Source organism: Plectropomus leopardus, chromosome 5, assembly GCF_026936395.1.
Source record: "Plectropomus leopardus strain MGB_pleo_1.0 chromosome 5, ASM2693639v1, whole genome shotgun sequence".
In the NCBI taxonomy this organism is placed as follows: Eukaryota; Metazoa; Chordata; class Actinopteri; order Perciformes; family Serranidae; genus Plectropomus; species Plectropomus leopardus.
The window spans coordinates 2,152,412-2,177,575 of NC_142180.1; the positions used below are offsets into that span (position 1 = coordinate 2,152,412).

At 38.4% G+C, this 25,164-nt stretch overlaps 1 protein-coding gene across 4 annotated transcripts in view; it reads left to right on the forward strand.

The window, feature by feature from the left end:
* The window catches only part of mcf2l2 (MCF.2 cell line derived transforming sequence-like 2), a 204,101-nt gene that overhangs the window by 141,141 nt on the left and 37,796 nt on the right, over positions 1 to 25,164 (forward strand). For all 4 annotated transcript variants that reach the window (XM_042512814.2, XM_088077380.1, XM_088077381.1 and 1 more), the window contains exons 21-27: positions 2,835 to 2,957; positions 5,748 to 5,828; positions 6,247 to 6,387; positions 8,340 to 8,432; positions 9,279 to 9,357; positions 17,693 to 17,729; positions 17,956 to 18,053. In XM_042512814.2, the coding sequence (XP_042368748.2) occupies positions 2,835 to 2,957; positions 5,748 to 5,828; positions 6,247 to 6,387; positions 8,340 to 8,432; positions 9,279 to 9,357; positions 17,693 to 17,729; positions 17,956 to 18,053 (652 nt within the window). The remainder of the gene's footprint in view (positions 1 to 2,834; positions 2,958 to 5,747; positions 5,829 to 6,246; positions 6,388 to 8,339; positions 8,433 to 9,278; positions 9,358 to 17,692; positions 17,730 to 17,955; positions 18,054 to 25,164) is intronic.

The following is a 25,164-nucleotide window of genomic DNA, read 5'->3' on the forward strand; positions in this document are numbered from 1 at the left end:
GCTCACTGGGAATATGAGATTGTACGTATGATGCTGAGTAATTTATGAATGTAATAAACTTTCATACAAAATGCAAATATAATCCAAGCTAGACTCCTGTTGGCTGACTGCCTTGAATCTAAATAGCTGGTATTAGCTTAAACCATTCTTAAACTGTGTTATGCCAACCTTTCTTTTGAAAGAAACTCATTAAAAGTTGTTTTCCCTCAGCTTGCTTCCTTTGTTTCTCTTTTCTTTCTTTCCTTTTTTGGTACCCTGACTTCGTTTTTCTGGGGGGAGACATGGTTCTGCAACCTGCAACATCACTCACTCTCACGCTTGACTGACTGCTGACAGGTCGGCACAGTGCAGATTAAACCATTTTGCCCATTTAGTAGGGGTGAGATGGGCCTCCGAAAGAGACTCCAAATTTTTTCAGAAAGGAATTCTTAATGTTTGTTTATTCAGATAGTTTTAGTTAACTTATTGTAGTTATAACTGAGAGAGAAAAAAATGGAAATATATATATATTTTTTTAATTTCAGGCCCATTAAGGGCTCCCCTCCCCACTGGGGGAGTCAGTCCCACGTTTCCTCCACCATCACTCCCCTGGAGCATGTTGTTTGATTTGGCTACAAGATCTCAAATAAAATTATCCAAATGATGTTTGACTAATATTTCCGTACATTAACAACAGGGAGTTATTTAGTGCAATTATCTGGCTAATTAGTTCAGCCTGCTCTACTCGGTGTAATCCCCCACAGGAGCCCCTAAAAGCTCTTTTTGAGCAAGGAATCACAGTGAGGTTTTAGTGTTTCACCAGGGGACCCAGATTCACAAACATCAACATCAAGTTGGAGTCCAGAGTTCAAACATTCAAACTCCACCTAGACTGCACATTTCAGCTTCAAATCATGATGTAATGAAACTCTAAAAAGTTCCTCTCCTACAACTGCAGGACATTTAGTGAATTTTCAGTTGTATATTTTTTCTTTAGATACTGAAGGTACAAGGTACAATACGAATATTTATACATATACGTGCACATATATTTTGTGTTTCATTATGTATGTATTTATTGGTATGTATTTATTGACATATATTTTGAAACAAATTGTTTGCATGACTGGTCACATGACGTATTTAATATGGCATCTTATGGTTTCAGTCTAGTCATGAAGAGCTGTTTTGCCTCAAAGCGTCACTTTGGTGCATTAAATTAGTGATGACTGGAGCCCTGCAGTGTGCTAGCCACTTCTTGCCTTTTTACTATTCAGCCCCTTCTCCAAGATTGGGTTGGATGGTTGACATACTTTTGCTTCTGTAACACTAGTCTCTGCCCCTGCCGGCACATAATGGCATTGAGGCCTGACCCAGAACACCCTGGAGGGATTGTATATCTTATCTGGCCTTGGGGTGCCTCGGAGCCCCCAGGAGGAGCTGGGTACAGAGATGTCTTTATCACTTTGCTAAGCCTGCTGCCCCTATGACCTGGTCCCAGATAAGATGGATGGATGGATGGATGATCAGCTATGATGCAATACATAGAAAAAAGCCAGTTGTAATGGATACGCTGTCCACAAATAGTTTAACACAAATGTGTCAATGTTTTTCAAAACAAGTTGAACATATGGTTAGCCGCTAGCGATGAAAACTAGCTCCCTCAGAGCAGCTGAGCATTTTCCTGTCAGCTCGACCAACCCCAGCTGGAATTTACTAGTTTGCATTAATTGTTGGTTGACTCACTCCACGTTCTGACCTTTGACACCATTTAATCCTAGGAGGTAGAAATTTACAAAACTTCTAAAATTGCATCATAAGGAAGCAGAGGTATGAGGGATGAGCAGCTTCCATGACAAACATATGAGGACACAGCTGAGTGTTCTGACACTCTACTGTGATACTGAACTTTATTTTGGTGTCGGGACTCAGTGTGAAGTGAGTTGTTTATGTAGAAAAGTTGCTGGTTGGACATCCATTTGACACTCAGTTTGTCATAACAGTTATGCCGAGTGGTTATAATAAGGTGAACTGGTCGACATTATTTCAGTCAGTCGACAACTGTGTCCATACAACCATAATTTACAGTCATCAGTCATAATTAAATGCAACTCATAAGTGACAGCAGAGCAAGAATACAGCCGGTCAAAATAAGGCTGCTGTCTTCTGATCTTCACGTGTGATCTTTCCTGGAGCTTTTGACATTGCTGTGTTTCTTACATACTTACTTACTAATTCACTGGGACTTTAACTTCTACGCTGTATCTATTGAGTCTATGCCCCAGCTTCTGCCTCCTCTCCTGCGACACACCAGAGGCTGCAGTGACTCCCTGTCGCCTCTTAGACCAGGATGTATTATTACAGAAGGGTCAGGCTGTCCCTGGCTGATATCTCGGTAATACAATACATAGGCATACTCAACAAAATGTCAAACGTGTTGTTCCTTCACTCTCTGTTGATAGGGTTAGGTAATTTTTTTGAATATTTTAAACTAAGATTTTGTCCAGATCTTACAAAATGCACCTTTAAAACCCCTTTGTCAACTGTTAAGTCTCATTTGTAAGCTTGTCCTAATCACATCTGTGGCATTGCTGAGAGTTTACACAGCCTAATAAACTGTTGCCCCAGCCTAGCAGTGTCTGATCAGTGATTAACTCTGCCTGGCGCTCCTGTCCCCCCACCCCCACCATAATTCATATCCTTGGAGAAATACAGTGTTTATGACTTCACTGCCCACAATGATAGTCTTGTTGTCCCTTCTTGTCTTCTATTTGGTATATTTGTTTCCTCTTTTTTTCTGGCTTTTATCCTGCATTATTCTGTCTCTCTGACCTCATTCCTCCTTCCTTTTTCAGGAGATGTTGAAGTGCAGTAAGGGGGAGTGGACGGTTGAGTTGGAGGAGGCTTTGACCACGATGCTGGACATCATCAAGTCTGTCAACGACTCCATGCACCAGATAGCCATCACTGGCTTTGAGGTCAGTATATAAAATTGTTTCATCATCAGCAGCATGTACAGAAATCATGTGTGGAAGCGTAGGTAGTGGCAAGTGGGCACTCATCTTCATGGTGATTTGCAGTGTTTAAATGCTAATCAGAGAGAAAGCCATGTGGCATCTACATATGATGTATAAAAAAACACCATAACCCTCCTCAAATTAATAAACAGAGTTTTTGGGGGAGAATTGTAGAAGCATACAGTGTCCAGAAGTATACAAGGCAAGTTTGTCATGATAGTTTGGGTAATGCTATGAAAAATGAGTTATGAGCATCAATTTTGTTTCTAAAAGAGGTTCCAAAACAATCCTGTCAAACACACCCAATAAGACACCATTACACTGCATCTAGTCCATGTTTGCTCCATCAGGTGACTGTAACATGCCACCTTCCCACACTCAGGCCACTTGGTGTGAGCCGTCTCAGCTCTGCCTCGGTTTGTTTTCAGGGAGCAGAGAAACTAATGTATTGCATCTATATCTCACTTCTAGATCTGGTTCAATCACACATTATCTGTGTGTAATGGATTCACATGTACTCAGCCCTGACTGCACACTCATGTGATACTCTGTGTAGAAGCTTTCAGTCCAGCTGTATCAGTCAGTATTTTCTTTAACCCTTTGAGCACATAAATTTGGTTTCTTTAAAAACAAAATGGGGAGAGGGCAACAAGCTTTTCTTTCTTTTTTCCCCATGTTTTCAAAAGCAATCAAACCACTTGGCTCAAGTTTCAAAACGTTAAACAGCTTGTGAAAGGCATCTGAACACAGCACAAGAAAACTGATCCCGATCAGGTTTCAGTGGGCTCACCTTGAATAATTTATGTTCTTGAAAAATGTTAGTTATTTTGGGTTTCAGTTGAGGGTTTTTCATATTCAAGCTGAACATTTTGGCTGACACCCTACTTTTCATTGATGTTATGGTGATGATTATTGTGATGTGATAGCAATCTCAAATTCATTAGAATATTTACTCATTCTCTGTGAGGGAATACACAAAAACAGACTTTACCTTTTTCACGGGCTTTAGTCACATATAAAGGGACACAACAGGTCAGTCAGTGCTAGCTGGCAAAAGGAAAATGGATACAAAGAGAGTAAGAAAAGAAGCTGTGATGTCGGGGTGTGACTGGAAGGTGGGTATGTCCATGGAGGAACAACAGTCATCCAACTCATTGGACTGAATGTGTCATATTGTGATTTTTGTTTTTTGACAACGTGAGGTTCCATCAGACAGCCGAGTGACTCAAAACAGATATAAGAATAACAAAGCAAAGATTTTCAGCAGTAGACACACTGCCTAAAAAACTGTTGATTTTATTTGTAGCTTTTTGTGTCACCACTAAATGACTGCATGTGTAAACATGATGTGATGAACTGCTGCTGAGTGAAGCTTTTTCCTTTTGTTGTACAGAGTGTCTATTGTTTTGTTACAGACTGTTCATTTTTAGACATCAGTGTGTGATTGTGATGATTGTGTGAGGAGATTGTAACATCTTTCAGAGCTTGCATCAGCTGTTTTTTTAACAGTATGAAATACACACAAGAATGCACTTTTGTCTCTAACAATGCATACAATCCCCTCTGTCATGGAAACCCTGCACACTTCTGTCCACAGCTTTAACTCCAGATCATTTATTAACTGAACAGTGTGTGGGGGGTTGACCCGCCATGCCTTGAAGGTCAGGCAGTTAAAACCATACTAAGTTAATAAATCATGGAGAGGTGAGGGGTAATTGTGGAAGTTGTTGTGATTCTTTGGATGTGTCTATTTGATGCATTTCTTAGTGAGGAAACATTTGTGAGATTTGTTATCTTCTATCTGTGTGTTTCAAACACTTTCGTTCTGCACCAAGACTGTGTAAACAGGAAATAGTGATGTATATCACTGTGTGGATCTGCTTGGTTACACAGATACACACAGTTATCGAACATAAGTAAAAAGATGTAGAGAGGGATGGCAACAAGGGGGATGTATTTGTATTTATTTTGATTATTTAGCTTATCCCACCTCAAACCGTCAACCTCCTCTGGTTCTGATGCACAGTTCTGTTTGAATGTGAATCATTTCCATACATGTTCATTCTCTGTGCTCATGAATTTTGTGTGTGTGTGATTTTGTGTTTATAAAGCTCTTTGCTATTTTTTACCTGATGCAACGTACAGTACAAGCGGGCTTTGCAAGAGTGCATGACAGTGAATGCTAGGCTGATTTTGAGAATTTTGATCTAGTCTGATTTCAGTCGGACTAACATGTTGTCATGTGTTTTAAAAGTCCAGTTTTAGTCAAAGACAATAATTCCACTTTTTCTAACATTATGTACACATACTGAATGTCCAGCGTTGGTGGCCAGCCGTTGTGTTCGCTGTAATCCTCAGGTGCTGTATCCCGAGTGTTGGAACTTTATCTATCTCCCACCCTCTCTCTCTCTGTCTCTTTAGTCTCCAATGATTGAAGCAAATAAGAGCCCAGACTATTAGTTTAAGTTTTGTGATATATAGGCCACTCCACTTACATTATGGGTATTGAAGTAAGTACTTGATTGGTGTTGGAATCACTTTCAAAGTACTGGTATTGTAATTTTTTAAACAATACCCAGTCCTAAAACTCTTCAAAAAAAAAAAAAAAGCTTTTGTCTCCTTTGATGGATTATTGATTTTCCCTTTTCCCCTTTTCCCATCTTAACCCTTATTATAATGGCTGCCACTACAATCTGCTGTGACTGTACTGAATGGTGCTCTAAACGTCTACCTGTGTGTCGATGTTCACAGGGAAACCTGAGTGAACTCGGGAAGCTGTTGATGCAGGGATCCTTTAATGTGTGGACTGATCACAAGAAAGGCCACAGCAAGGTACCACACAACATCACCGTCCCTGCATTATCAGAAGCCTTGAACATAATCAGTAGGACTCCATGCCTCAACAGCAGTCAAATGCAAAACACCCACAAAACAAAACATAGAGTAGCGGGATTATGAATTTTTTTGTTTGGAAAATATGATTTGTATTAAATGGGCTAAAACATGCATGTAAAACATTACGAATATGTTTAAGCATCATATATAGTTATTAAAGAAAAAGTATGGATGAAGAAAACCACAGCAATGACAAATTTTGTGAGGTGTGTCTGCACAAACAGGAAGAGGCTGCTGCTGATGGTGAAAGGAAAAAAATTGTGATGTTAAACATTGATGTATATGATAGTTGAAGTGTGGAATGACTGATGCACACATAGGCATGCAGATAAAGTGATGGATGACCTAATTTCAGGTGAAGGACCTGGCCAGGTTTAAGCCCATGCAGAGACACCTGTTCCTGTATGACAAGATGATGCTGTTCTGTAAGAAACGAGAGGAGACCACAGACGGACATGAGAAGACCCCGTCCTACAGCTTCAAACACTCACTTAAGGTCAGATGCAGATTATTTTGTGTTTTTTTCTTTTTTCCATATGTCCAGATCGCTTTTGTTTCATTTGTGTGACTCCTCTGTGTTTGATAAGTGATGAAGAACCCACCTTTAATCTGACTGTAATCTGACAGTCTACAACAGAAACAGCTTAAATTCAGTTTATCAGTAAAGCTTCTGGAACTGTTGCTTGAAATAGTATGAAAGAAAATTTACAGGTGTAGTGAACTGGTGTCAGCTGTTACTTTTTTTTGTTTCGTGGTAGTGATTATTATTCTTTTATTTACTTATTGATCTATTTTTATATGTATTTCTTTAAAATATTATAAATATAGCTCTCTTGAGAATGTTGCCTCCCCAGGCTGGGATTCACTGTAGGTGGTGTCACATGTAAATATGATTACTTCACCTGTGAATTTTCTGTTACTGCCACTCGCACATGCTGGAGAAGGGCGTCCATGTGGCAATTTAGAAAAACACTATATTGGAATGCTGCTCTATTTTTGACTGTATTGATATCCACTTTGAGGATTCAGCACTCAGCCTTAAAAAATCTTAAAAAGCTAGTGAGCATGTTGTGTTTGATTTTTGCTAGCATGTTAACAAACAATTGCATACTTGCATGATCAACCACGACGAAGCAACATTATCATCCCACTGAATCCAAGAACACAACTCTGTGTCAGCTGGTTGGGTAAATAAGCAACTAATATATGTTATCCTCAACAACTGTCTATGGTTTTGTTGTTTTCATCGTGTTTCACTGCCTCCATGTAGCAGAACTATTCTAACTGAAAAAAAGCCACCTCCTGCAAATACTTATGAAACTAATGGATGATTTTGAGAGCATTTAACACAACACCACATTAAAGCTTGATCTAAAACATTTGAAATGTAAGCGTTATTTCTCAAAGCATGGAAACACATGCTGACATTTCTCCGTATAAACCTGCAGGGAGCTGAATCTGTCATTGATAAATATTCTGTACAGCTCCTCAGGTTCCGTTCCATACAAGTCTACAGAGAGTGAGCAGCAAAGGAAGTCAAGTATGAAAGAAAGTCAATCACTTGACACTTTTCTGTTCAACAAAACAGCTTCATGCTTGTGTTTGTGTCTGTGTTGTTATCAACAGTAGCAGAGTTGTATTCATGCAGACTAAGGACCTCCTTCTGAAATCCACATCCTGTGACCCCGAGTTAAGCAGAAACAGGAATGAACTTTAATCACCCACTTAACTACTTCTTTAAATTAATGCATCATTACTGTGAATAAGTGCCATGCGCACATTTAAAAAGATCATGTTCCTGAACAAGAGACACAAAAGAGGAGGGAAGAGTAAATCATGCTTACATGTGTGCTCACTCAGCAGAAATAACATAAAATGAGAAAAGTTGATATGCAGTTGAATAAATACTAAAACAAACACCCTTATAGCATTACATCCCATCATAATGCAATAAACATATTTATGTTCAAATGTCACTTGACGCAGGAAATGTGTTTTCCTTTACATGAATAAAAACACCATCATCCAAAATAAGAGCATACAAATTTAAAAGAATGTACCAATAAAGTGTCTGACACTCAAAATTTTGCATCAAATCTTGTACCCCCAATTTAATCCATAACTAGAGGCCCATGCATATATTTCAGGCAAATCTGTATGTAATGTATTAGGAAATATTTAGTACCTTATAGTTGCAAATGTGGGTTTGAGTTGAAATTATTTTCGGATCATAAAAGCAACAGAAAGGCATCATACACACTACTCGGGGGGGTAAAGTGTGTTGGTGTGTTGCCCTGGAGCTCTCCAACAGGTCAATCTGCTCTTATCAAGTTTACCCTCAGTTTTCAGGTCATTTTGGGTTTTATTCATTTATTAAACTTTAAGTCATGACTGATGACAGAGTTTTGCAGCATCTCACAGTGTCTTTGTCCTTGTGTCTCCATCCAGATGAGTGCTGTAGGGATCACAGAGAACGTCAAAGGGGACATTAAGAAGTTTGAGGTGTGGTACAATGGCAGAGAGGAGGTGTACATCATCCAGGTATGTTGATGGATGGGATCATTTTCACAAAAAAAAGTGCAACATTAGATAAAATATAAAAAATAAAAAAAAAAAGAGAAAAAAACATAAAAAGTTTTGGATTGCAGAACTTTGTTTTTAACACTGTCCGACCCCAAAAATCATCTCATGATCTAGTGACCCTTTGGAAGGTACTTGACCACAAACTGCATCTAAAGTAGTCACCTCAACCAGCTATGATAGTGTAACATTGCTTACACATGCATCAATATTAAAAACTATTAGTTATTAATAGTAATATATCAGTTAGGGAGGTCATTTAGCTTTTAATACTTGAAGGATATTTTGCTGGTAATGCTTCTTTCATTTTTATTAGGTGTTGGAGGATGGAAAATGACATGTCTTATGCTGTGTCACTGTGTAGTTACATTTGTAATGTAATACCCAGGTCCTGTCAGGAAGAAAACATTTATTGTAGATATGCAAATAAAATGAAAAGAAAAATGTTAATTTGAACACCCCGTGATGTGTTTTTTCAGTTTGATGTTATCGATAAAAATGTTTAAAAGAAATTTAAAAACTACACTTACACTTAAGTATTATTCAAAAGATCCAGTTAATATTGCATTTAGTTATACAGTAGATCACACTAAGGGAGGCATTCAGTGGTCTCTCCCACAATCCCCCTCTTGGTGGCAGTGTTGCTCCACACAGCTCACCACTTAACACTCAGAAAAACAGCATTAGTGTTAAAATGCTCTTGTTGTATACGTATACCTTGTTTGATGTGTGTGTGTGTGTGTGTGTGTGTGTGTGTGTGTGTGTGTGTGTGTGTGTGTGTGTGTGTGTGTGTGTATTCTTCCCCAGGCTCCCTCCATGGATGTGAAAAATATGTGGGTGTCAGAGATTCGGAAAGTTCTTACAGGCCAGCTAGAGGCGTGCAGAGGTACACGCGCACACACACAAACACAAACACACACACGCACACACACGCGCACACACACACACACACAAACACACACACACACACACGCACACACACACACACACGCACTTGAGAATATCTCTTCCTTGTGTATTTTTACCCCTTTCATAAAAACTTACTTCCGTTTCAACTTGAAGTTGAAGGACAGAAACGTGTCAGTATGAGTTCATTCCCAGTGATTGCAGTGTCAGCAGCCGGATGCAACCTGACCTGTATTTTTTAGTGTGCCGAATTTGGGTCGATGCTGGACCAGGTTATTTCTAATAATGGTCCAGTGATGTCAGTGTTGGCAGCTAGAATCTGGACAGTTTATTCAGCCCGATTCTGGGGTGTCATTGATTCCGAGTCTCAGTCGAGTTGGGCAGCCGGATGCAGCCTGACTTTTGTCTTCCTGGCGAGTTTATGCCAAAGCAGGGCTGGGATATTTTTGATAAATGCCCAGTGATGGCTATGTCTGCAGCTTGAAGTGGGATTGTTTATTTTGCATGATTCTGGGGCGTCATCATCTGGAGTCTTAGCCGAGTAGGGCAACCATATGGACAGATTTATTTATTCCAGCTTGTGGAGTTTGGGCCGGTGCTGGGCCGAGTCATTTCTCTACCTGGGTTCATCTGTTAGCTTGTGTTCGCCTAGTTGACGTGTAATGTTTGATGCTTCCGTGGAATCAGAATTCTAATCACACATTCAACTCTGTTGCTGCTATTGTGTTGCATTCTCACAATTCACCAGACATCCCCAGCACAGTCCATTTTTAAGAAACATTCTAAAAGTGTTTCTAAAACTTTTCAAAATTCTTATTCATATCCTGTTTTATTTTCTCTTCTATTTTTCCCATGCTGTGGCTCTTTTATTATTTTTTGCTGCAACAACTCAATTTCTTTCAGTTATCATGAAAATGTTCTTGTCAACAGCAGTATCAATCAACACATCTTGGAGTCATCCTTCGCTGCAATCTACTGATGGGCTGTCATTCTCTCGTAGCGACTGCCAAGTCAGGGAAATGTCTTCTTTCTAAAACTGCCTCTGAACTGCAGATAGAGAAGGATGTAATTACAACATACAAACATAAGCAGTCTATTTAGCATGTTTGTAGTTGTCAGTTGCATGTAAAGCAATGATAAGTGTCTGTATTTTAACAGTTTAAAACACTTGAATCAATCAGATGAATTAGTTCCCAATAAAAGGATGATGTTTTTTCTTCTTTTTAACCTTCACTAACTTAAGAAAATCATTTAAGGTTTTCCATTTGTGACTCAAAGAGTTCTCTCTGCAAGAATCTCAGTATCCCAAATCATGCACACACAGGATGTGACACATGTACATTTCTGTTGGTTGTAACTTTTATGAGCAGTGATCTTGGAAAAGTGCACCACAGGTCAAAATACAGGTGGAGGATTTCCAGTTATACAGCATAACCGCTGTGCTATATGTGATGGAATATAACCAGATCCATTTATTTAAGTACAATTTTGCAATTGTACTTTCCTTGTACTTTACATTAATATTTCCCTTTCGTGGTAATTTATGTTACCTAACTGTGTGTGTGATGAAACACACAAAAAATTAAGTAACAAAAAGCAGCATCAAAGAAATGACCTGGAAAAAATGCTTTAAAACTCTAATAATCTTCAGTATTATTTTAAATATATAATTATGATAATTAAACAGTTAGTTTTTTCCCTAGCTTTATTCTTTTTCTCCACACTTTTACTTTTTTACCTAAGCTTTTTTCCTCTAGCATTTTTAAAATAATTTAATAAATCTATACATTTTATGCAATTTGTGGAACGTTTTTCATGAAGTTGCTCATTGCTTTTTCCTATTGTTTTGAAGGAATCACGCTAATTTGCTCAGGGTTCAAAGATTGAAATACTTTCAAAAGGTGTCTAAAAGCAGCACAAGAAAAGCAATGTTGCTCCAGGTTCTAAAGGATTAAACTCCACTATATTTTGGAGGCAAATATTGATTTTTTTGTCTGCTATATATATTTGATCACTTTGGTTACTAGTTAATTTGTAAATTTTGGTTATTAGTACAACATATCAATCAACTAAAAAAAAGATGTTATATTATTAAAGGCTAAGTCACCCAGCAGTACCTTAAAGTCCTTAAAGTCCTCCTCTGTTTTTTATCATTGTAAAAAACAAATCTTTGGGTTTTTGTACTGCTAATGAGACAAAACAATCATTGTAAAGATGTAAACTAAAGCTTCGGGAAATAGTGATTTTTTTCTTTTACTATTTTCTGATATTTACACAATGAATAAGAAAAGTAAATCATAGTTTAATTAGTGGTGGAAATAACTTTGGTTAGTAGTTAAAGTCAGAGTATAAGAATTATACGTAAACACAAGTATACAAATGCTAAAACATAAATGCACTTATTTACACACAGTAACACACACCTTTCTCGATCTCTCTCTCTCTGTCTCTCTCTCACCCTTCCTGTGTGTTACCACGTCTCTTGGCCCTCTCTGTACCAGTGAGCATCAGTCGTCCACAGTTCCACTCTGTGGTCCTGACTGACAGGAAAACCAACGTGTGTGAGCCGCACACTCTGCCTGCCTGACAACTTGTGTGTGTGTGTGTGTGTGTGTGTGTGTGTGTGTGTGTGTGTGTGTGTGTGTGTGTGTGTGTGAGTCTGTGTGTGTGTGAGCGGACTGACTAATAACACAGCAGCCCTGTCATGAAGCCTGGAGAGCAGAGGCTGTAGGAGGCTCTGGTGGTGCAGCGCAGCGCAGCACAGCGCGCGTGTGTGTATGTGTGTGTGTGTGTGTGTGTGTGTGTGTGTGTGTGTGTGTGTGTGATTTACACCTCAGACTCCATGTGAGGAAGGGAGAGGAAAGACAGAGAGAGCATAAAATTGGTCTGGGAAGAGCAGAGGGAGGAGATTGAAAGTGATGGGGAGAGAAGAGACGAGTTCGGTGGAATGATGGGTGAGGAGAGACAAAGAGACAGACACACAGAGAGGAGATTTTCAGGGTGGAGATGGAGGCTGAGAGGCAGCACAGAGGGAAGGAAGGAGGCTGGTGAAAGGACGGAGGAGCACATGTGAGGCGAGAGGAGGGTGGAGAGAAGGAGGATGAAGATGACCAGCAGCCAGGTCTTTGCTGGGCAGAGAAAAAAGAGATCGTATGACTGTGATGTAAAAGAGAAAACAGAGGAAGAGATGGATGATAATGTGAGTGATGTGTGAGGTAAATTAGATAAATGTGCAGATGGAATCCTGATGTATGTAAAAAAAAAGTTAACCAACTTATAATAATTACTTACTTACTATCAGTAACACATAAATAAATGAACTTCTCTCAACTTGATTTCCAAGCAGTTGCGTTAACTGAACATGATAATTTAATTAATTAATTAATTAATTTAAAAAACTTAATTCATTTATGTGTATCAGATAGAAGTGATTACAAACAGCATCACTAAGATTTATTTTGGATGTATCTAAAGCCCAGATGGAAATGATGCCTCTAATGCTGCATATTCACTGCTGTAGACTGTCTACACAGCTCCTCCTCAGAAATCATCACATTGCCTGAACTGAAACATATTACAAAATCTTCAGCAGTTTTTCTTCTTCTTCTTATTGATGCATGCTTCACCAACTCCTAAAATTACCGTCTTTGCCAAACCATAAGAAACAAGATGAGATGTCAGTGGTTTATTGATCTCCTGGAGGAAACTGGGCCAGCAGAATAATTGAAATGAATTAAAATGATACAACAGAAAATGTAATATAAACACAAAATATAAATGACAGAGGTATAACTTAGTAGGCCAAATATTCATGTTGTAAGGAGGCTGTATGAGGATTATGTATGGATTTAGTGTTTATTCTCAAACAATGGAGAGGGCAAAGCAGGCAACAAGACAATAATATGAAGGAGTGTGTTTTCTGTAATCTAATGGTTCACACTGTAAATTCAGAAGAAGGAACAGGAATAGCAGGATTATGTCCCTTGAGACACTTGAAGGGTTTTAATATGAAACGCCAGTCGTGTAGGAAGTGTCAAGTTTCATTGACAATAGCTCAACAGTGATTGAAATGGAAGCAACATGCAGCAAACACTGAAAAAAAGCTGTGTTTCTACAAGAGGAGAGAGCAGCAGAGTCAGAGTGATTATGACTTATTATGATTGTGCTAACTGTATTAGCACTGTACAAATATATAATAATGATAATAATAATAACTTTAGTTCAAAGTGCTTTGACAAACAAGGAAAGCAGAAGCAACAATGGTTTCTTGCAAAGACAACACTAGAGCCAAACAATTATGCTGCACCAAGGCCAGGCTAAATTTAAAGTAGAACTGAACAATAGAGAAACAATTACAAAACAAAAATAATAATACCAACTCATACCAATAACAGTAAATACAATTCAGAGAATAAAAGCAGTAAATATGGAAATAATATCATAAAAAATAGAAATAAAGATGACTGAGACAGAATAAAAAATAACTTAAAAGACAAACTAAACAGATGTTTACAGATGAATTCATATATTGTTTGCAATTGTTTGTATGACAGGTTGCCGACCTTTTTGGCTTGTGACCCTGTCAAATAAAAAATCATGTTGTGGTCTGTCTCTCTGATATTAAGTGCTAAATGTCTCAAGACGTCCTCTAGCAGAATGAGTCCAAATCTAAGGCCCTTTTATTTGCCCCCAAACCTGAACTGTGATTTCAAAAAGACCCCTGGGAACCTCTCCTCCAACGGAAAGCCTTCTGCCTAGTTAGGTGTGATCTTTGACTCCAAGCTCTGTCTTGGAGTCATGGATTTCACATGTGCAAAAACATGTGCAAGATATGTTAAAATGCAGGTGCTTTGAACATGAGGTAATGTGGTTTTGGAACACTTTCATGGTGTTTTTGTGTTAAGCTGTGTAAATTCCCATGTGAAACCTACGTCTATGTATAGTCTGTTATTTCTCTGAAGGTGCTTTCCCACTCTCCCACTCTCAAGAACAACCAGCTTACAACTGTAAAAGGCAAAAAGAGCAGTTTATTTACTTGGATTTACCTGGCTGCTTATTTCCTGGTTGGCCTACAAAAATACGTCATCCCTTCCCCACTCTATAAGGGCACAAACCACACAGCACAGAGAGAGAGATAGGAGAGAGGAGGAGAAACACAGGCCCAGAAAAAAACAAGATAACCCCAGGGGTCATAACAAGTCACATGTGTTCATATGTCTCTCTAGTGTTGCCAGATGTATGATAATCATTGGATTTGTACAACAATTTTGCCCTCTGCACAACATGCAATCAATAATTCCAAAACAGCTGAAACGTATGATAATTTGACCACTGTAACACTTACAGTAGGCACTTAGTTTAGTCTAGACTTTTCATTTTATCTCATTTCCTGGCTCCTTCATCTGTGATTATGCATCATCTCTCACATGATCTCTTTAAGTGCCAATCACGTATGGTGTCTGCCATGATGACATGAACGTGACGTCAGCTGTGGGTTGAGCTGTGCAGACTGAGAAGTTGCGTCTTTCTAAGGCAGTGGGTATGAGCAGATTTGTAGATGTTTAAAGAAGTTGTTTAAATACTTATAAATTTAACCTATTCATTCTTCTGATTGTGACTGATGTACATTTATTTTTCTCAAAATACTCCCTTCCTGAGCCTCTGGTATGATAGATAACATTTCCAATCTGGCAACATTGTGTCTCTCCTACATGTGAACGCATGTAGCCACGTGACCACACGTGTCAGCATGTTCTGTAAGATTAGTGCAATCATGCTCTCTTCAAATTACAAACATTGCAAAAGTAAACATTTTTGTCTCACGCAGACCTTATCTCGTTTCAAGTCCTCAGTGCAGCATGATAATCATTTAGTAAATGATGGGCCCATGAAGAGTAAAAAATACCACAAAAAAGGGAATTATCACTCCACAATCCAATGGGTAACATCAGGTTTGCTATGTCCACTTCTTCTTCCACAGTCTGTGATATCATCTCATATCTAAACAAGAGGCCTCAAAATGCAACGTAAACAAATCTCTCCTGCAGGATTCTGCTGTGTGACAGGAAATGTCGCACAGCAGAATCCAGTAAAATAACTGCAGACAGTCAGGTGCAGCCTCAGCCAAATGCGTAGCTCACATAAGTGAAATACCAAACACTGTGAATGATCTTGCTTGTCACCTCCCATTGCCAGTAACCAATGAAACTGCAGAGAAAGTGCAGAGTTAGCATAGAGGCATTCCACATGCTCCAAGTATTGTATTCAGCAAAATGGATATGTTTTTTCATCATGGAACTAGAGATGTTTTATTCATACAGGCCAGTCACTTTGAGGTGTGGGCAGCCAACAACAGTGTGAGAGGAGAACCTCAGCAGCAGTGAGGAGTGAAACCGTGCACACTCACAGACACCGGCTCTCACCGGAGCTCATTCTTTTCAAATGAGTCAATCTTGGCTGCCTGCACTGTGTCTGCTTGTTAAGACTGACGAACATGTACACATCATGCATGGAATTCAAATACAACCACAACCACCGTACAGCTTTCTTCTTATTGATACTTTCTGCATGTATCTCTCTAGGTAAACTGATTTCTTTAACATGCATTTTTAAAAATCTGTGAATCCATCAAATCCACTGAAAGGGTTGGGAAACTTCTAAAGAGGTACAACACAAATCTCAGGGGCATTAGATGAGTCACAGAATATTAAAGCAGAACAAAAATAATTCTTCTTCAGTCTTTGCTCTAATTGAATACATTTTGCTCTTCTAAAAGACCTCTAAAATGATTCAAATAAATTTATCTGGGGACAAAAAATGTATCTTTGGCTACATGTTCACATCTCATAGGCATGTGCATTCTGTGACTGTGGGCAGCAGTGCTGGACCAACCACATTCAGTGCCTATGGCAATTAGAGCCAATGAGAAATCAACAAATAAACAACTTTGCTAACAAACAATAATAATAAATATCAAAAAACTGTAAAAGGATACAGTATGCAGAGTTCTGTGAATTTATTTTTGTTTATTGCTGTGACCAAGGCCATGTAGGGCTTTAAAAGTCATTAGTAAAAGTTTGAAATTAATTCTATACCTCACAGTTAGCAAGTGCAGCGTTTCAGGGGTGGGAGTGATGTGGTCGTGTCGTTTGTAAATTTGCACAAGCTGGAAATGGCCATTCAGTTGAGTCCCTAATACAAGTACTTTTACTGGTCCCATCTTGACAAGATGAAAACACAGATGACTTTTTTGAAGCCCTTTTTCAGATCCCAATGCTATGTCCGCTTGTTTCATTCAGGCTCTTTTTGATATCCAGCGCTGTATCTGGGTGACTTCAGTGTTCTGATGTTTCTACTGTCTTCAAAGGGTAACAAAGTAATTTTTATCAGGCAGTAAAAGCAGCTTACAGACATGACGCAGCACTTTGTGTGGTTTGATGCATGGAGATGACTCAGGAATGTTAGAATGGAGGAAGAGGTGAAGAGCCAGAGAAGCTTTTGTCTGCGCTGTATCCTTCATGTCCTGTACGGTGCAGAGCACAAGATTCTACAGGACCTCATCTAATCTTAGTGCTGGTTCTTTGGATCTTACTTCTCTGTAACTGAGTAGTTTTAGTTGCTAATCCTTTGATCCACATCGCTTTTTTTGGAACATATGGATGCTTTTCAAAAGTGATAAAATCAGTGAATCCTGTGCAAATTTGTTTGACTTCTTTTAAAAGGAGCTAAATAGCTAAAAAGGCAAAGCCACTTCGAAAGAGATGTCCTGCAAATTGCAAGAAATTTGGAAAAGCAGACATGAAACTAAACTGAAATTTTGTTTTAAAAAGAGAGAGAGAGAGGCAGAGAGAGGGAAATTAATATGAATTAATAATAATTAGTGACAACAGTTATTTAATTATAATTATATGTTTGAAGTTAAATACATTTGCAGTTTTTTTTCAAGCCATTTTCTTGTTTTTTAATTTTTTTTTTGTTAGTTTTTTTTTTGTTGTTGCTTTTTTGGGTTTTTTTCCTGCTAATTTTCAGGTAATGTTTTATAACTTCTTCTCTAATACCTTACTAATGTTGGGTTATTTCTTGAAAAGTTGCTCATTTCATTTCTCCCATGTTTTTGAAAATGATTAAGCCAATTTGTTCTGGTTTCAAGGGGTTAAACTTCAGCAGACCTTACTCATTGAGGCAACAGATCAGGAATTTCTCACATAAATGATTTCTGCAACAGTTACATCATTGTTGAACTGCACTGAAGAAACACTGTTGTCATATGTTGAACAGTGAAATGTAAAAATGTCGTGTCCCTCTTGTGTTGACAGAAGCCAGCCAGCATAACATCTACGGCGCCCCCATGAGGTGAGCAATCAACTCCATTTTATTAACAACACAATAAGATAAAATTTGAGCTCAAATCACCTCCTACCATTATAAGAACATTTGCACAGGATCTGAAACCTTACACTTTGTTGTCAGAATTTTCCATATTGGACAGGAATATAGGATACTTGGAAATCAAATCGCAGACATTCTGCTTCAGCCATTTCAACCACTTACACCAGTTTTACCTGTCTCTCTGCTCCAGGAATGTGCGTAAGATGGCACTGAGGCAGTCCGACTCATCGAGTCCAGAGTCAGGCTTCAGGAGGACCAACCCCAGCCCCAACATGAGGCAGAAGAGAGGTGAGTGGTCACAGATTACTTTAAACCAGACTCCAACCACAATAAACTCTATAGCCATTTTCTCCTTACTTGTCCTACAAAAGACAATTTCTCATGTTCTTTTCTGGAGGAAGAGTAGAAACTTTAGATGGGAAATGAATCTTGAGGTCAAGGATTACATCCAGTGTTGAGTTTGAGAAACCACCTTGACTCTATCTATATATATGTCTATCTATCTATCTATCTATCTATCTATCTATCTATCTGTCTGTCTGTCTGTCTATCTATCTGTAGCTACCCATCTATCCATCCACTGCACATATCCAATAATGTGCCATCCATCCATTACAACCTTTCCCAACAACTCAGCCTCCTCCCACCATGCCTCCTTGTGTCTCTTTAGGTTTCTTCCATAAATCCCATTTTTCTTCACAAAGACTAGAAATGCTTCCCCAAAATTTACACCACAGTCAAGATTTAGATAAGCACTGCCGTAGCATCTGTCGTTTAAAGCCCACTGACTCCAACATCCGTTCAGAGCCAGCTGTCCTCTCAGCTGCACAGCTGTCACAAGCTGCCTAAAAGTCAGAAGATAGTGAGATCCACAAGTGTTTTCACCAGGCTGACTCATGTCACAAACACATTCACAACCAACCGTCTGTCCAGGCGACTGATTACTGGCATAGAGGTTTAGATATTTATGTTTCTGTATCTGATCATCCATAAATACAGTCAACCAATCAATCAATGAATGCAGCAGCACAACTTCTTAAACCACATTTAAGAAAAATGAAGAAATAAATCTACCTTGTACCTGCTAACATTTGGTATTTTTGTGAGTTGACAGCAGAAATACTGCTGCTGTGTAAGACATGCCATCTGAGTGGTCATATGCTCCTCTCTGCCTCCATCTACATTACGCCATCTAAATTTAAAAAGCCATTTGTTTTTTAAAAAAGACTTTAGTCCATACGAGATTTGCTTGTATGTCATTTTAGTAGAGTCATCTGCCCATAGTAAAAACAGCAAAATATCTTCTCTGCCTTTTTTCAGCTAGCAACAATAAAAGTACATAGAATCTAATATCTGTCATAGAACCATAGAAGCTAAAGTGTGGCAGAGACAGCACAACTGACCAAATTATTACTTTACTAATACACATTTACAAATGTAGCCAGTTCAGAGTGAACGTATAGATGCAGATCTGATGCTAAAGACACTACATTACAGATGTAAACATTCCATTCCATGTTCTCCCTTTGACATTTCAGTTCTCCTTTTGAGAAAGTTTCTTAAGTTTTCCTATCATACCATCTCTCCATTCTTCCTCCTCATTCCCTCTCTCCATCTCATTTCTGTTCTTAGACTGTTAGTTTCTCATGATGACGCATTACTGGTCCAAAAGTATGGCACACACACACACCCACACACACACACACACACACACACACACACACACACACACACACACACACGCTCTGAGCAGACAGGCACACTTCTCACTGACATCTCAGCAGAGGCCAGCTGCTTCACACTGATGATTAACACACACACACACACACACACAGACACGTGCATTTTCAATGTGTGTTTGTGTGTGGATTATTTAGGAAGTGTTGGCGTGTCTGTTTGACATGTGACACTGTGTGTGTTTGTGTGAGTGTGTGTGTGTGTGTGTGTGTGTGTGTGTGTGTGTGTGTGTCTGTGTGCGCCAGAGGTGTTAATTTATCTATTCTGGTGAGGAGGAGCAGTATTTTAGATATAATTTACACCTGATATTAAAGTGTGATCTGCATCTGGTGGATATACTATAGCACACCATGCACTTACATCCTGTTTCACACTAATGATATTTCAGCCTGTGGTGTATCTGTTAGTGCTGAGACATTCAGTGCAAAGTCTGACACTGTGTCAGTGAGCTGCTTTCAGCCTGTTTTTATTTACATTTGGGCAAATTAGCACTATTAAAGGTATACCAATTATCTATCATCAGATCCTGTGACAAGCAAGCAGACAAGCAAAAATTTATTTATATTGCACATTTCATTCCATGTGGAAGCACAGTGTGCTGCACATAGGGCGAGATACAAGTTTCAGGAATAAAACAAAGCTGTCAACTGAACATAAAAGTGAATCAAATTCATGAAAAATAAAAACTCATAAAATAATAATAATTATTATTGAAGAATAAACCACTAAAAGATGCAAAGACATGTCAGGCAACTATCACCGTGTTATTTTAGTCCTGCAAAAATGTAATGACTCACAGGCATATTGTAGAGTGTGAATTCTGAGTGAGAGTTTATTCATGATTATAATCAAATATCACGTTTTCATCCCTGGCTATCAAATATCGACTCTTTCCCACAGCCTTCTCTGTAAGATGCACCCTGTAGCCTCTGTATGTGACACTCAGCTGCCTTTGTGTGACACATTTTGTAACATGTGATCGATGTTGTCAAGAAAAAAGTACTTAACATGACATAATCATTTCACATGAGTATATGATGCATATCCCTCGCACTGTCCGGAGTTATGTAACTTTACATTAATTGAGTTTTGGTTTCCAATAGGACAAGAATATCTGTCTCCTAGCTGAAAGTCTGTGTTTGTTTGACCTATTTACCTCCCCTCCCTCTACCCCACACTGTCTCTCACTCTCTGCCTTTATATTACATCAGTTGCTCTGAGCATTAAACATTGCCATGGATGGGTTTACTTAGGACTAGGGCTGCATCTAACAATTATTTTTTTATCCATTAATCTATCGATTCTTTTTTCGATTAATCGATCAATCTATCAATTATTTTTTTAGTGAACTAGCTATTATTTTTTTATAACTCGATTAATATGAAAACAAATTTACCGAAAATAACATTTTAAAATGCTGCAGGGCAGTATTCCCCCCCAAAAATAGTAGTCTTAATTGGTAATCTGTGTTTTACAGTCTGATATAAAGTCTCTCCAAACAAAATTAATGCAAGAGCTTGTTCCACTCAAGTAAAAGGAATGTAGCGCATTTTACTTTTAGCAATCCAACAGCAAAATAAATAGAACAATGTAAAATTCACTTTTAGGTGTAACAAAACAGTTACTCTTTGTTACAGTAACAAGCCGCAAATCTAGCAGTCCAACAAAACATCTTACAGTAAAATTAATGCAATTTGAATAACACTATAACTTTTCTCTAGCAGAAATAGTTATAAGTAGTCTATTCTTTCTGTATCAAAATAGTCCAGCCTTAACTGGGCCTTAAGGCATACCGCTGCCTGCTGATATGAGTGCTGTATTTTCATATTTATAAGCACATATGCCACTTATTTTTAAAATTACACAAGCTCCTGCACAGCTGACAACCCCATCCTGTAAATGTTTCAAAATAAAATGCATTGTGTCAGCAATTGATGGCATTCTGTCTACAGAGGCACAGTCAGAGGGCTTTTGTTTTGAAAGGGAAGCAAGGAAGTTGAGGTAAAACAGACATCTTTGTATTTCCTCATCTCTGTGACAGATGGAGACTTTAAAGTGCAGTATAAAGTGGTAAAGAGTCGATATAATCAATCAGTTTGTCAGCAGTCTATTCCTGCTGACAAACGCGAGCGTCACACGTAAAAACTTGGCGAGCCACCGTTTCTCTAGATGTGCTCCAGCTGACGCGCCTGACAAGCGCTGCTTGAGCGGGCAGTGTGCACGCTCTAACTTGGTACATGAGCGCTGAAACAAAAAACAACACGATCGGCGCTGCTCACGCCCTCACGGCGCACGCTGTGTGAAACGGAGCGACGCGTCAACGCGGAATCGAGGTATTTACGTAATCAATCATGTCGATTACGTCGACCCGTCGCCCCAGCCCTACTTAGGACTTACTTCAAAGTGTAGTGTGTCACATATTGTTTTTGACATAAATTCTTTCTTTCAGTTCGGGAAGGCCCTGAGTTTTCTTTATTATGCTGTCACTCACAATCCCAGGCTCCTCTCAGTTGATGCTGTGCTGCCCACTACAGATCAGGGCCAAAACTCTGCAAACTGAAAAAAACACAATATGAAAGTGGAAAAAAAACAAAACAAAACCAAAACCAAAATAATGAGATTTGAATACAAAAGAATATATAATTTATTCAAAATAATATATGAAATCGATTAATATCATATTTAAATTGAAATTAACCATTTCCTAAATGTATTATTAATTTGAAAATTTGAAAAATCAATTTGGCGTTGATCTACATTGACCAGGTGTGGTTCTAAAGTAGATTGATTGCCTCCCTTAGCGTTGTGTCATAGCCTTTAACCAGCCAAATCAGCAGACTACATGAACTACAATAACTCATTTTGTTTTGTTGATGCACCTGACCCTTTCACCTCAATGCAGTGTCTTCACCTCCCTTCATATTTTATTACCATCTGCGTGTGTAGTCTTACTACTTTTACCACTCATACTGCTTCTATTAAGCAGATATGAAAAAGAACCTCAAAATCATTATTATAGATACAGATGGACAACTCAATGTGGAAAATGAGTCAATTGTGCTCTATAATGAACCCAAATTCTTCCCAATGTAATCATTTTCCATCTCGCTGTGCCTCCCCATCTTATTTCTCTCTGTGTCACTGTGATAATGATGAGGGCAGTAATAAGAGCAGTTAGAGAGCTAATCCTGCTGTGCAGCAGAGGCCGAGAGCTCTCATAAACACACAGTCACCACACTCAAAGTGAAAACCATATATATGAATTACTCCAGCATGTCCATGTTGTTGCCGCAACTTTGGTTTATTACTCTCCAGAATCCTTGTAATAAATAGAAAAATACTCATTCTTTTATTCCTGCATATTAGAGTAAAGTGCATAGACCTGCTTCACTGTCAATATTTTAAAAGAGGAAATCCGTCATGGCAAATTAGATACTAGTCTTTCCAAAGACTGTGTCCAATTAGTGTCATTGCCTACATGGTCGACTTTGAATATGAGAACTTGACTTTTAAGCCACTTTTACCCAAAGATGGCTCTACAGGGCCACAACAAAGTCCACCCTTCATACCACCACTGCACTTTTACACAGACCCGAATATGGCAGCATTATTCCAACCCAGTGTGTGATTATACACTGCATCCTGGCATCCTGCGATCAAAGGGCGTATGACGGGCATGAGTTTAACATATGAGGGTTCGCCTCTAGTGTGACATAAAACATATGTGTTGGCTACACTTTCTAAACATCAATGGCATTATATCCTAATCACAATCATTTACCGTGTCCTTTGTATGGCGGTTGATCTCGCCCTCTGCTCTGAGGGTAAGGAGCCCCCAATAGTCAGCCACTGTTCTTTGAATTAGCCGCTATGCTAACAACTGCTTTTTAAATCTTCCACCGCTGGATTGCATGCATAGAAGTGTCATCAAAATTTGATACTCTAACGCGCAGGGTCAGGTCTTTCTGGCTTTACATTCCTCCGTTCCTGGCACAGAAGTGAGACCACTCTACCGCTCCTTTCCGTGATTGGGCGGTATTTACAGAATGAGGCGGCATGATGGCCTGATATTGCCGCCTTGAACAGGCAGTGTAAATGTAATGCTTTAGTTACTTTTTAGTCAGGCCATACCCAACTTTTCCAGTTAAATCAGATTTGGCAGCTCAGTTCAAATATTTTAAATAAGTTTTAAAGTTTGAACAGGGCTCAGTGGGATGTTCAGTTTGACAGCGGCATTCATGTAATATACCAAACAAGCTATCAGTGCTAAAAATTGATTGGTATTGCACGACAACTTTTTTTGCAGACACTAGAAAAATGCAAGAAAATAGCTTGAAATGTGTTAAAATAAATAAACGATAATAATGATAATGATAATTATAATAATAATGAATTATTTTTAAAATGTAAAAAGAGGAAAAAGTGCTTAAAAATTACAATATTTTTTAAAATTTTGTAACATAATTTCAAATATGTAATGATGATAGGTATGAATATATTTTTTCCCTAGTTTTTTTTTCTTTTCTTTCCTAAACATTTTTCCCTAGCTTTATTTAAATAATTTTCTAAATCCAATAATTTCTTGCAATTTGTGCAACACTTCTTACCAAGTTGCTCATTGCCTTTTTTTCTTCATGTTTTTGAGAGAAATCGTACTAATTTGCCCAGGGTTCAATGGTTTAAATACTTGTGAATGCGTCTGAAAGCAGCACAAGAAAAGTAATGTTGTTCCAGGTTTCAGAGGGTTGAAGAGGCAGCCCTACTTTTTGTGACTTTTAGATTAGTAAACATCAGTTCATCTGAAAGACTTATTTCAGTCAAGTCTTGGGTCAAAGTCATTTGAGACATGTCCAGGTCATGTCTGAAAGTCAAATGATTCAATCTGCTAGAGAAAGTGTTATCAGTCAAGTCCCAGACCTAACTGAGACTGTTACATCTGCGTGCCATATGTCAGATTTTGCAGTATATGTATCTATGGCTCTGTGCCATTTTAAGCCATGTTGACATGCAGAATTAGCAGCAAGTGAAATTACACAACATGGGAAAAAAAGGCCCAGGCCAACATTGCAAGAAATGCCCCACAAATTGTAAGAAATGAGTAAAAGGTGACAGGAAAATGACCTGAATATAACTCAAACACTAGTTTTTAAAAAGGTGTATGAAATTAAAGTATAAACTATATTTCAAATCATTCTAATAATACATTTAAAATGATGTTACCAAAAAATGTATACATATTTTTTAAATTTTCTACACTCTTTCAAGTCATTTTTTTTGTTTCTTTTTGTTATTTGCTTTCCTCTGCTTTTTTTGCTTAGTTTAAGTTACTTTTCTTGTAACTTTTTTTTAAAATTTCTTGCTGTTTTTGGGCCATGTGTTGTTAAGTTGCTCGTTGCTCGTTGCTTTCTCCCAATGTTTTTGAAAGAAATGGGCCTCACAACAACCCCCTCCATCCATTTACACAATGTTGGTTTTCAATGTGAAGAGTAGAATGAGGAGTGGTTGGTGGGGTCTAAAGTGTGCTGTTACTCTGCATGTGTGTGAGAGAAGGAGTTGTGTTCCCTTTGACTGAGAATGAGACAGATAAAATTCCATCAGATAAAACTCCATCATGCAAATCTGATTGCACAGTGAAGCAGGCTGACAGACTCCCACATGTTCT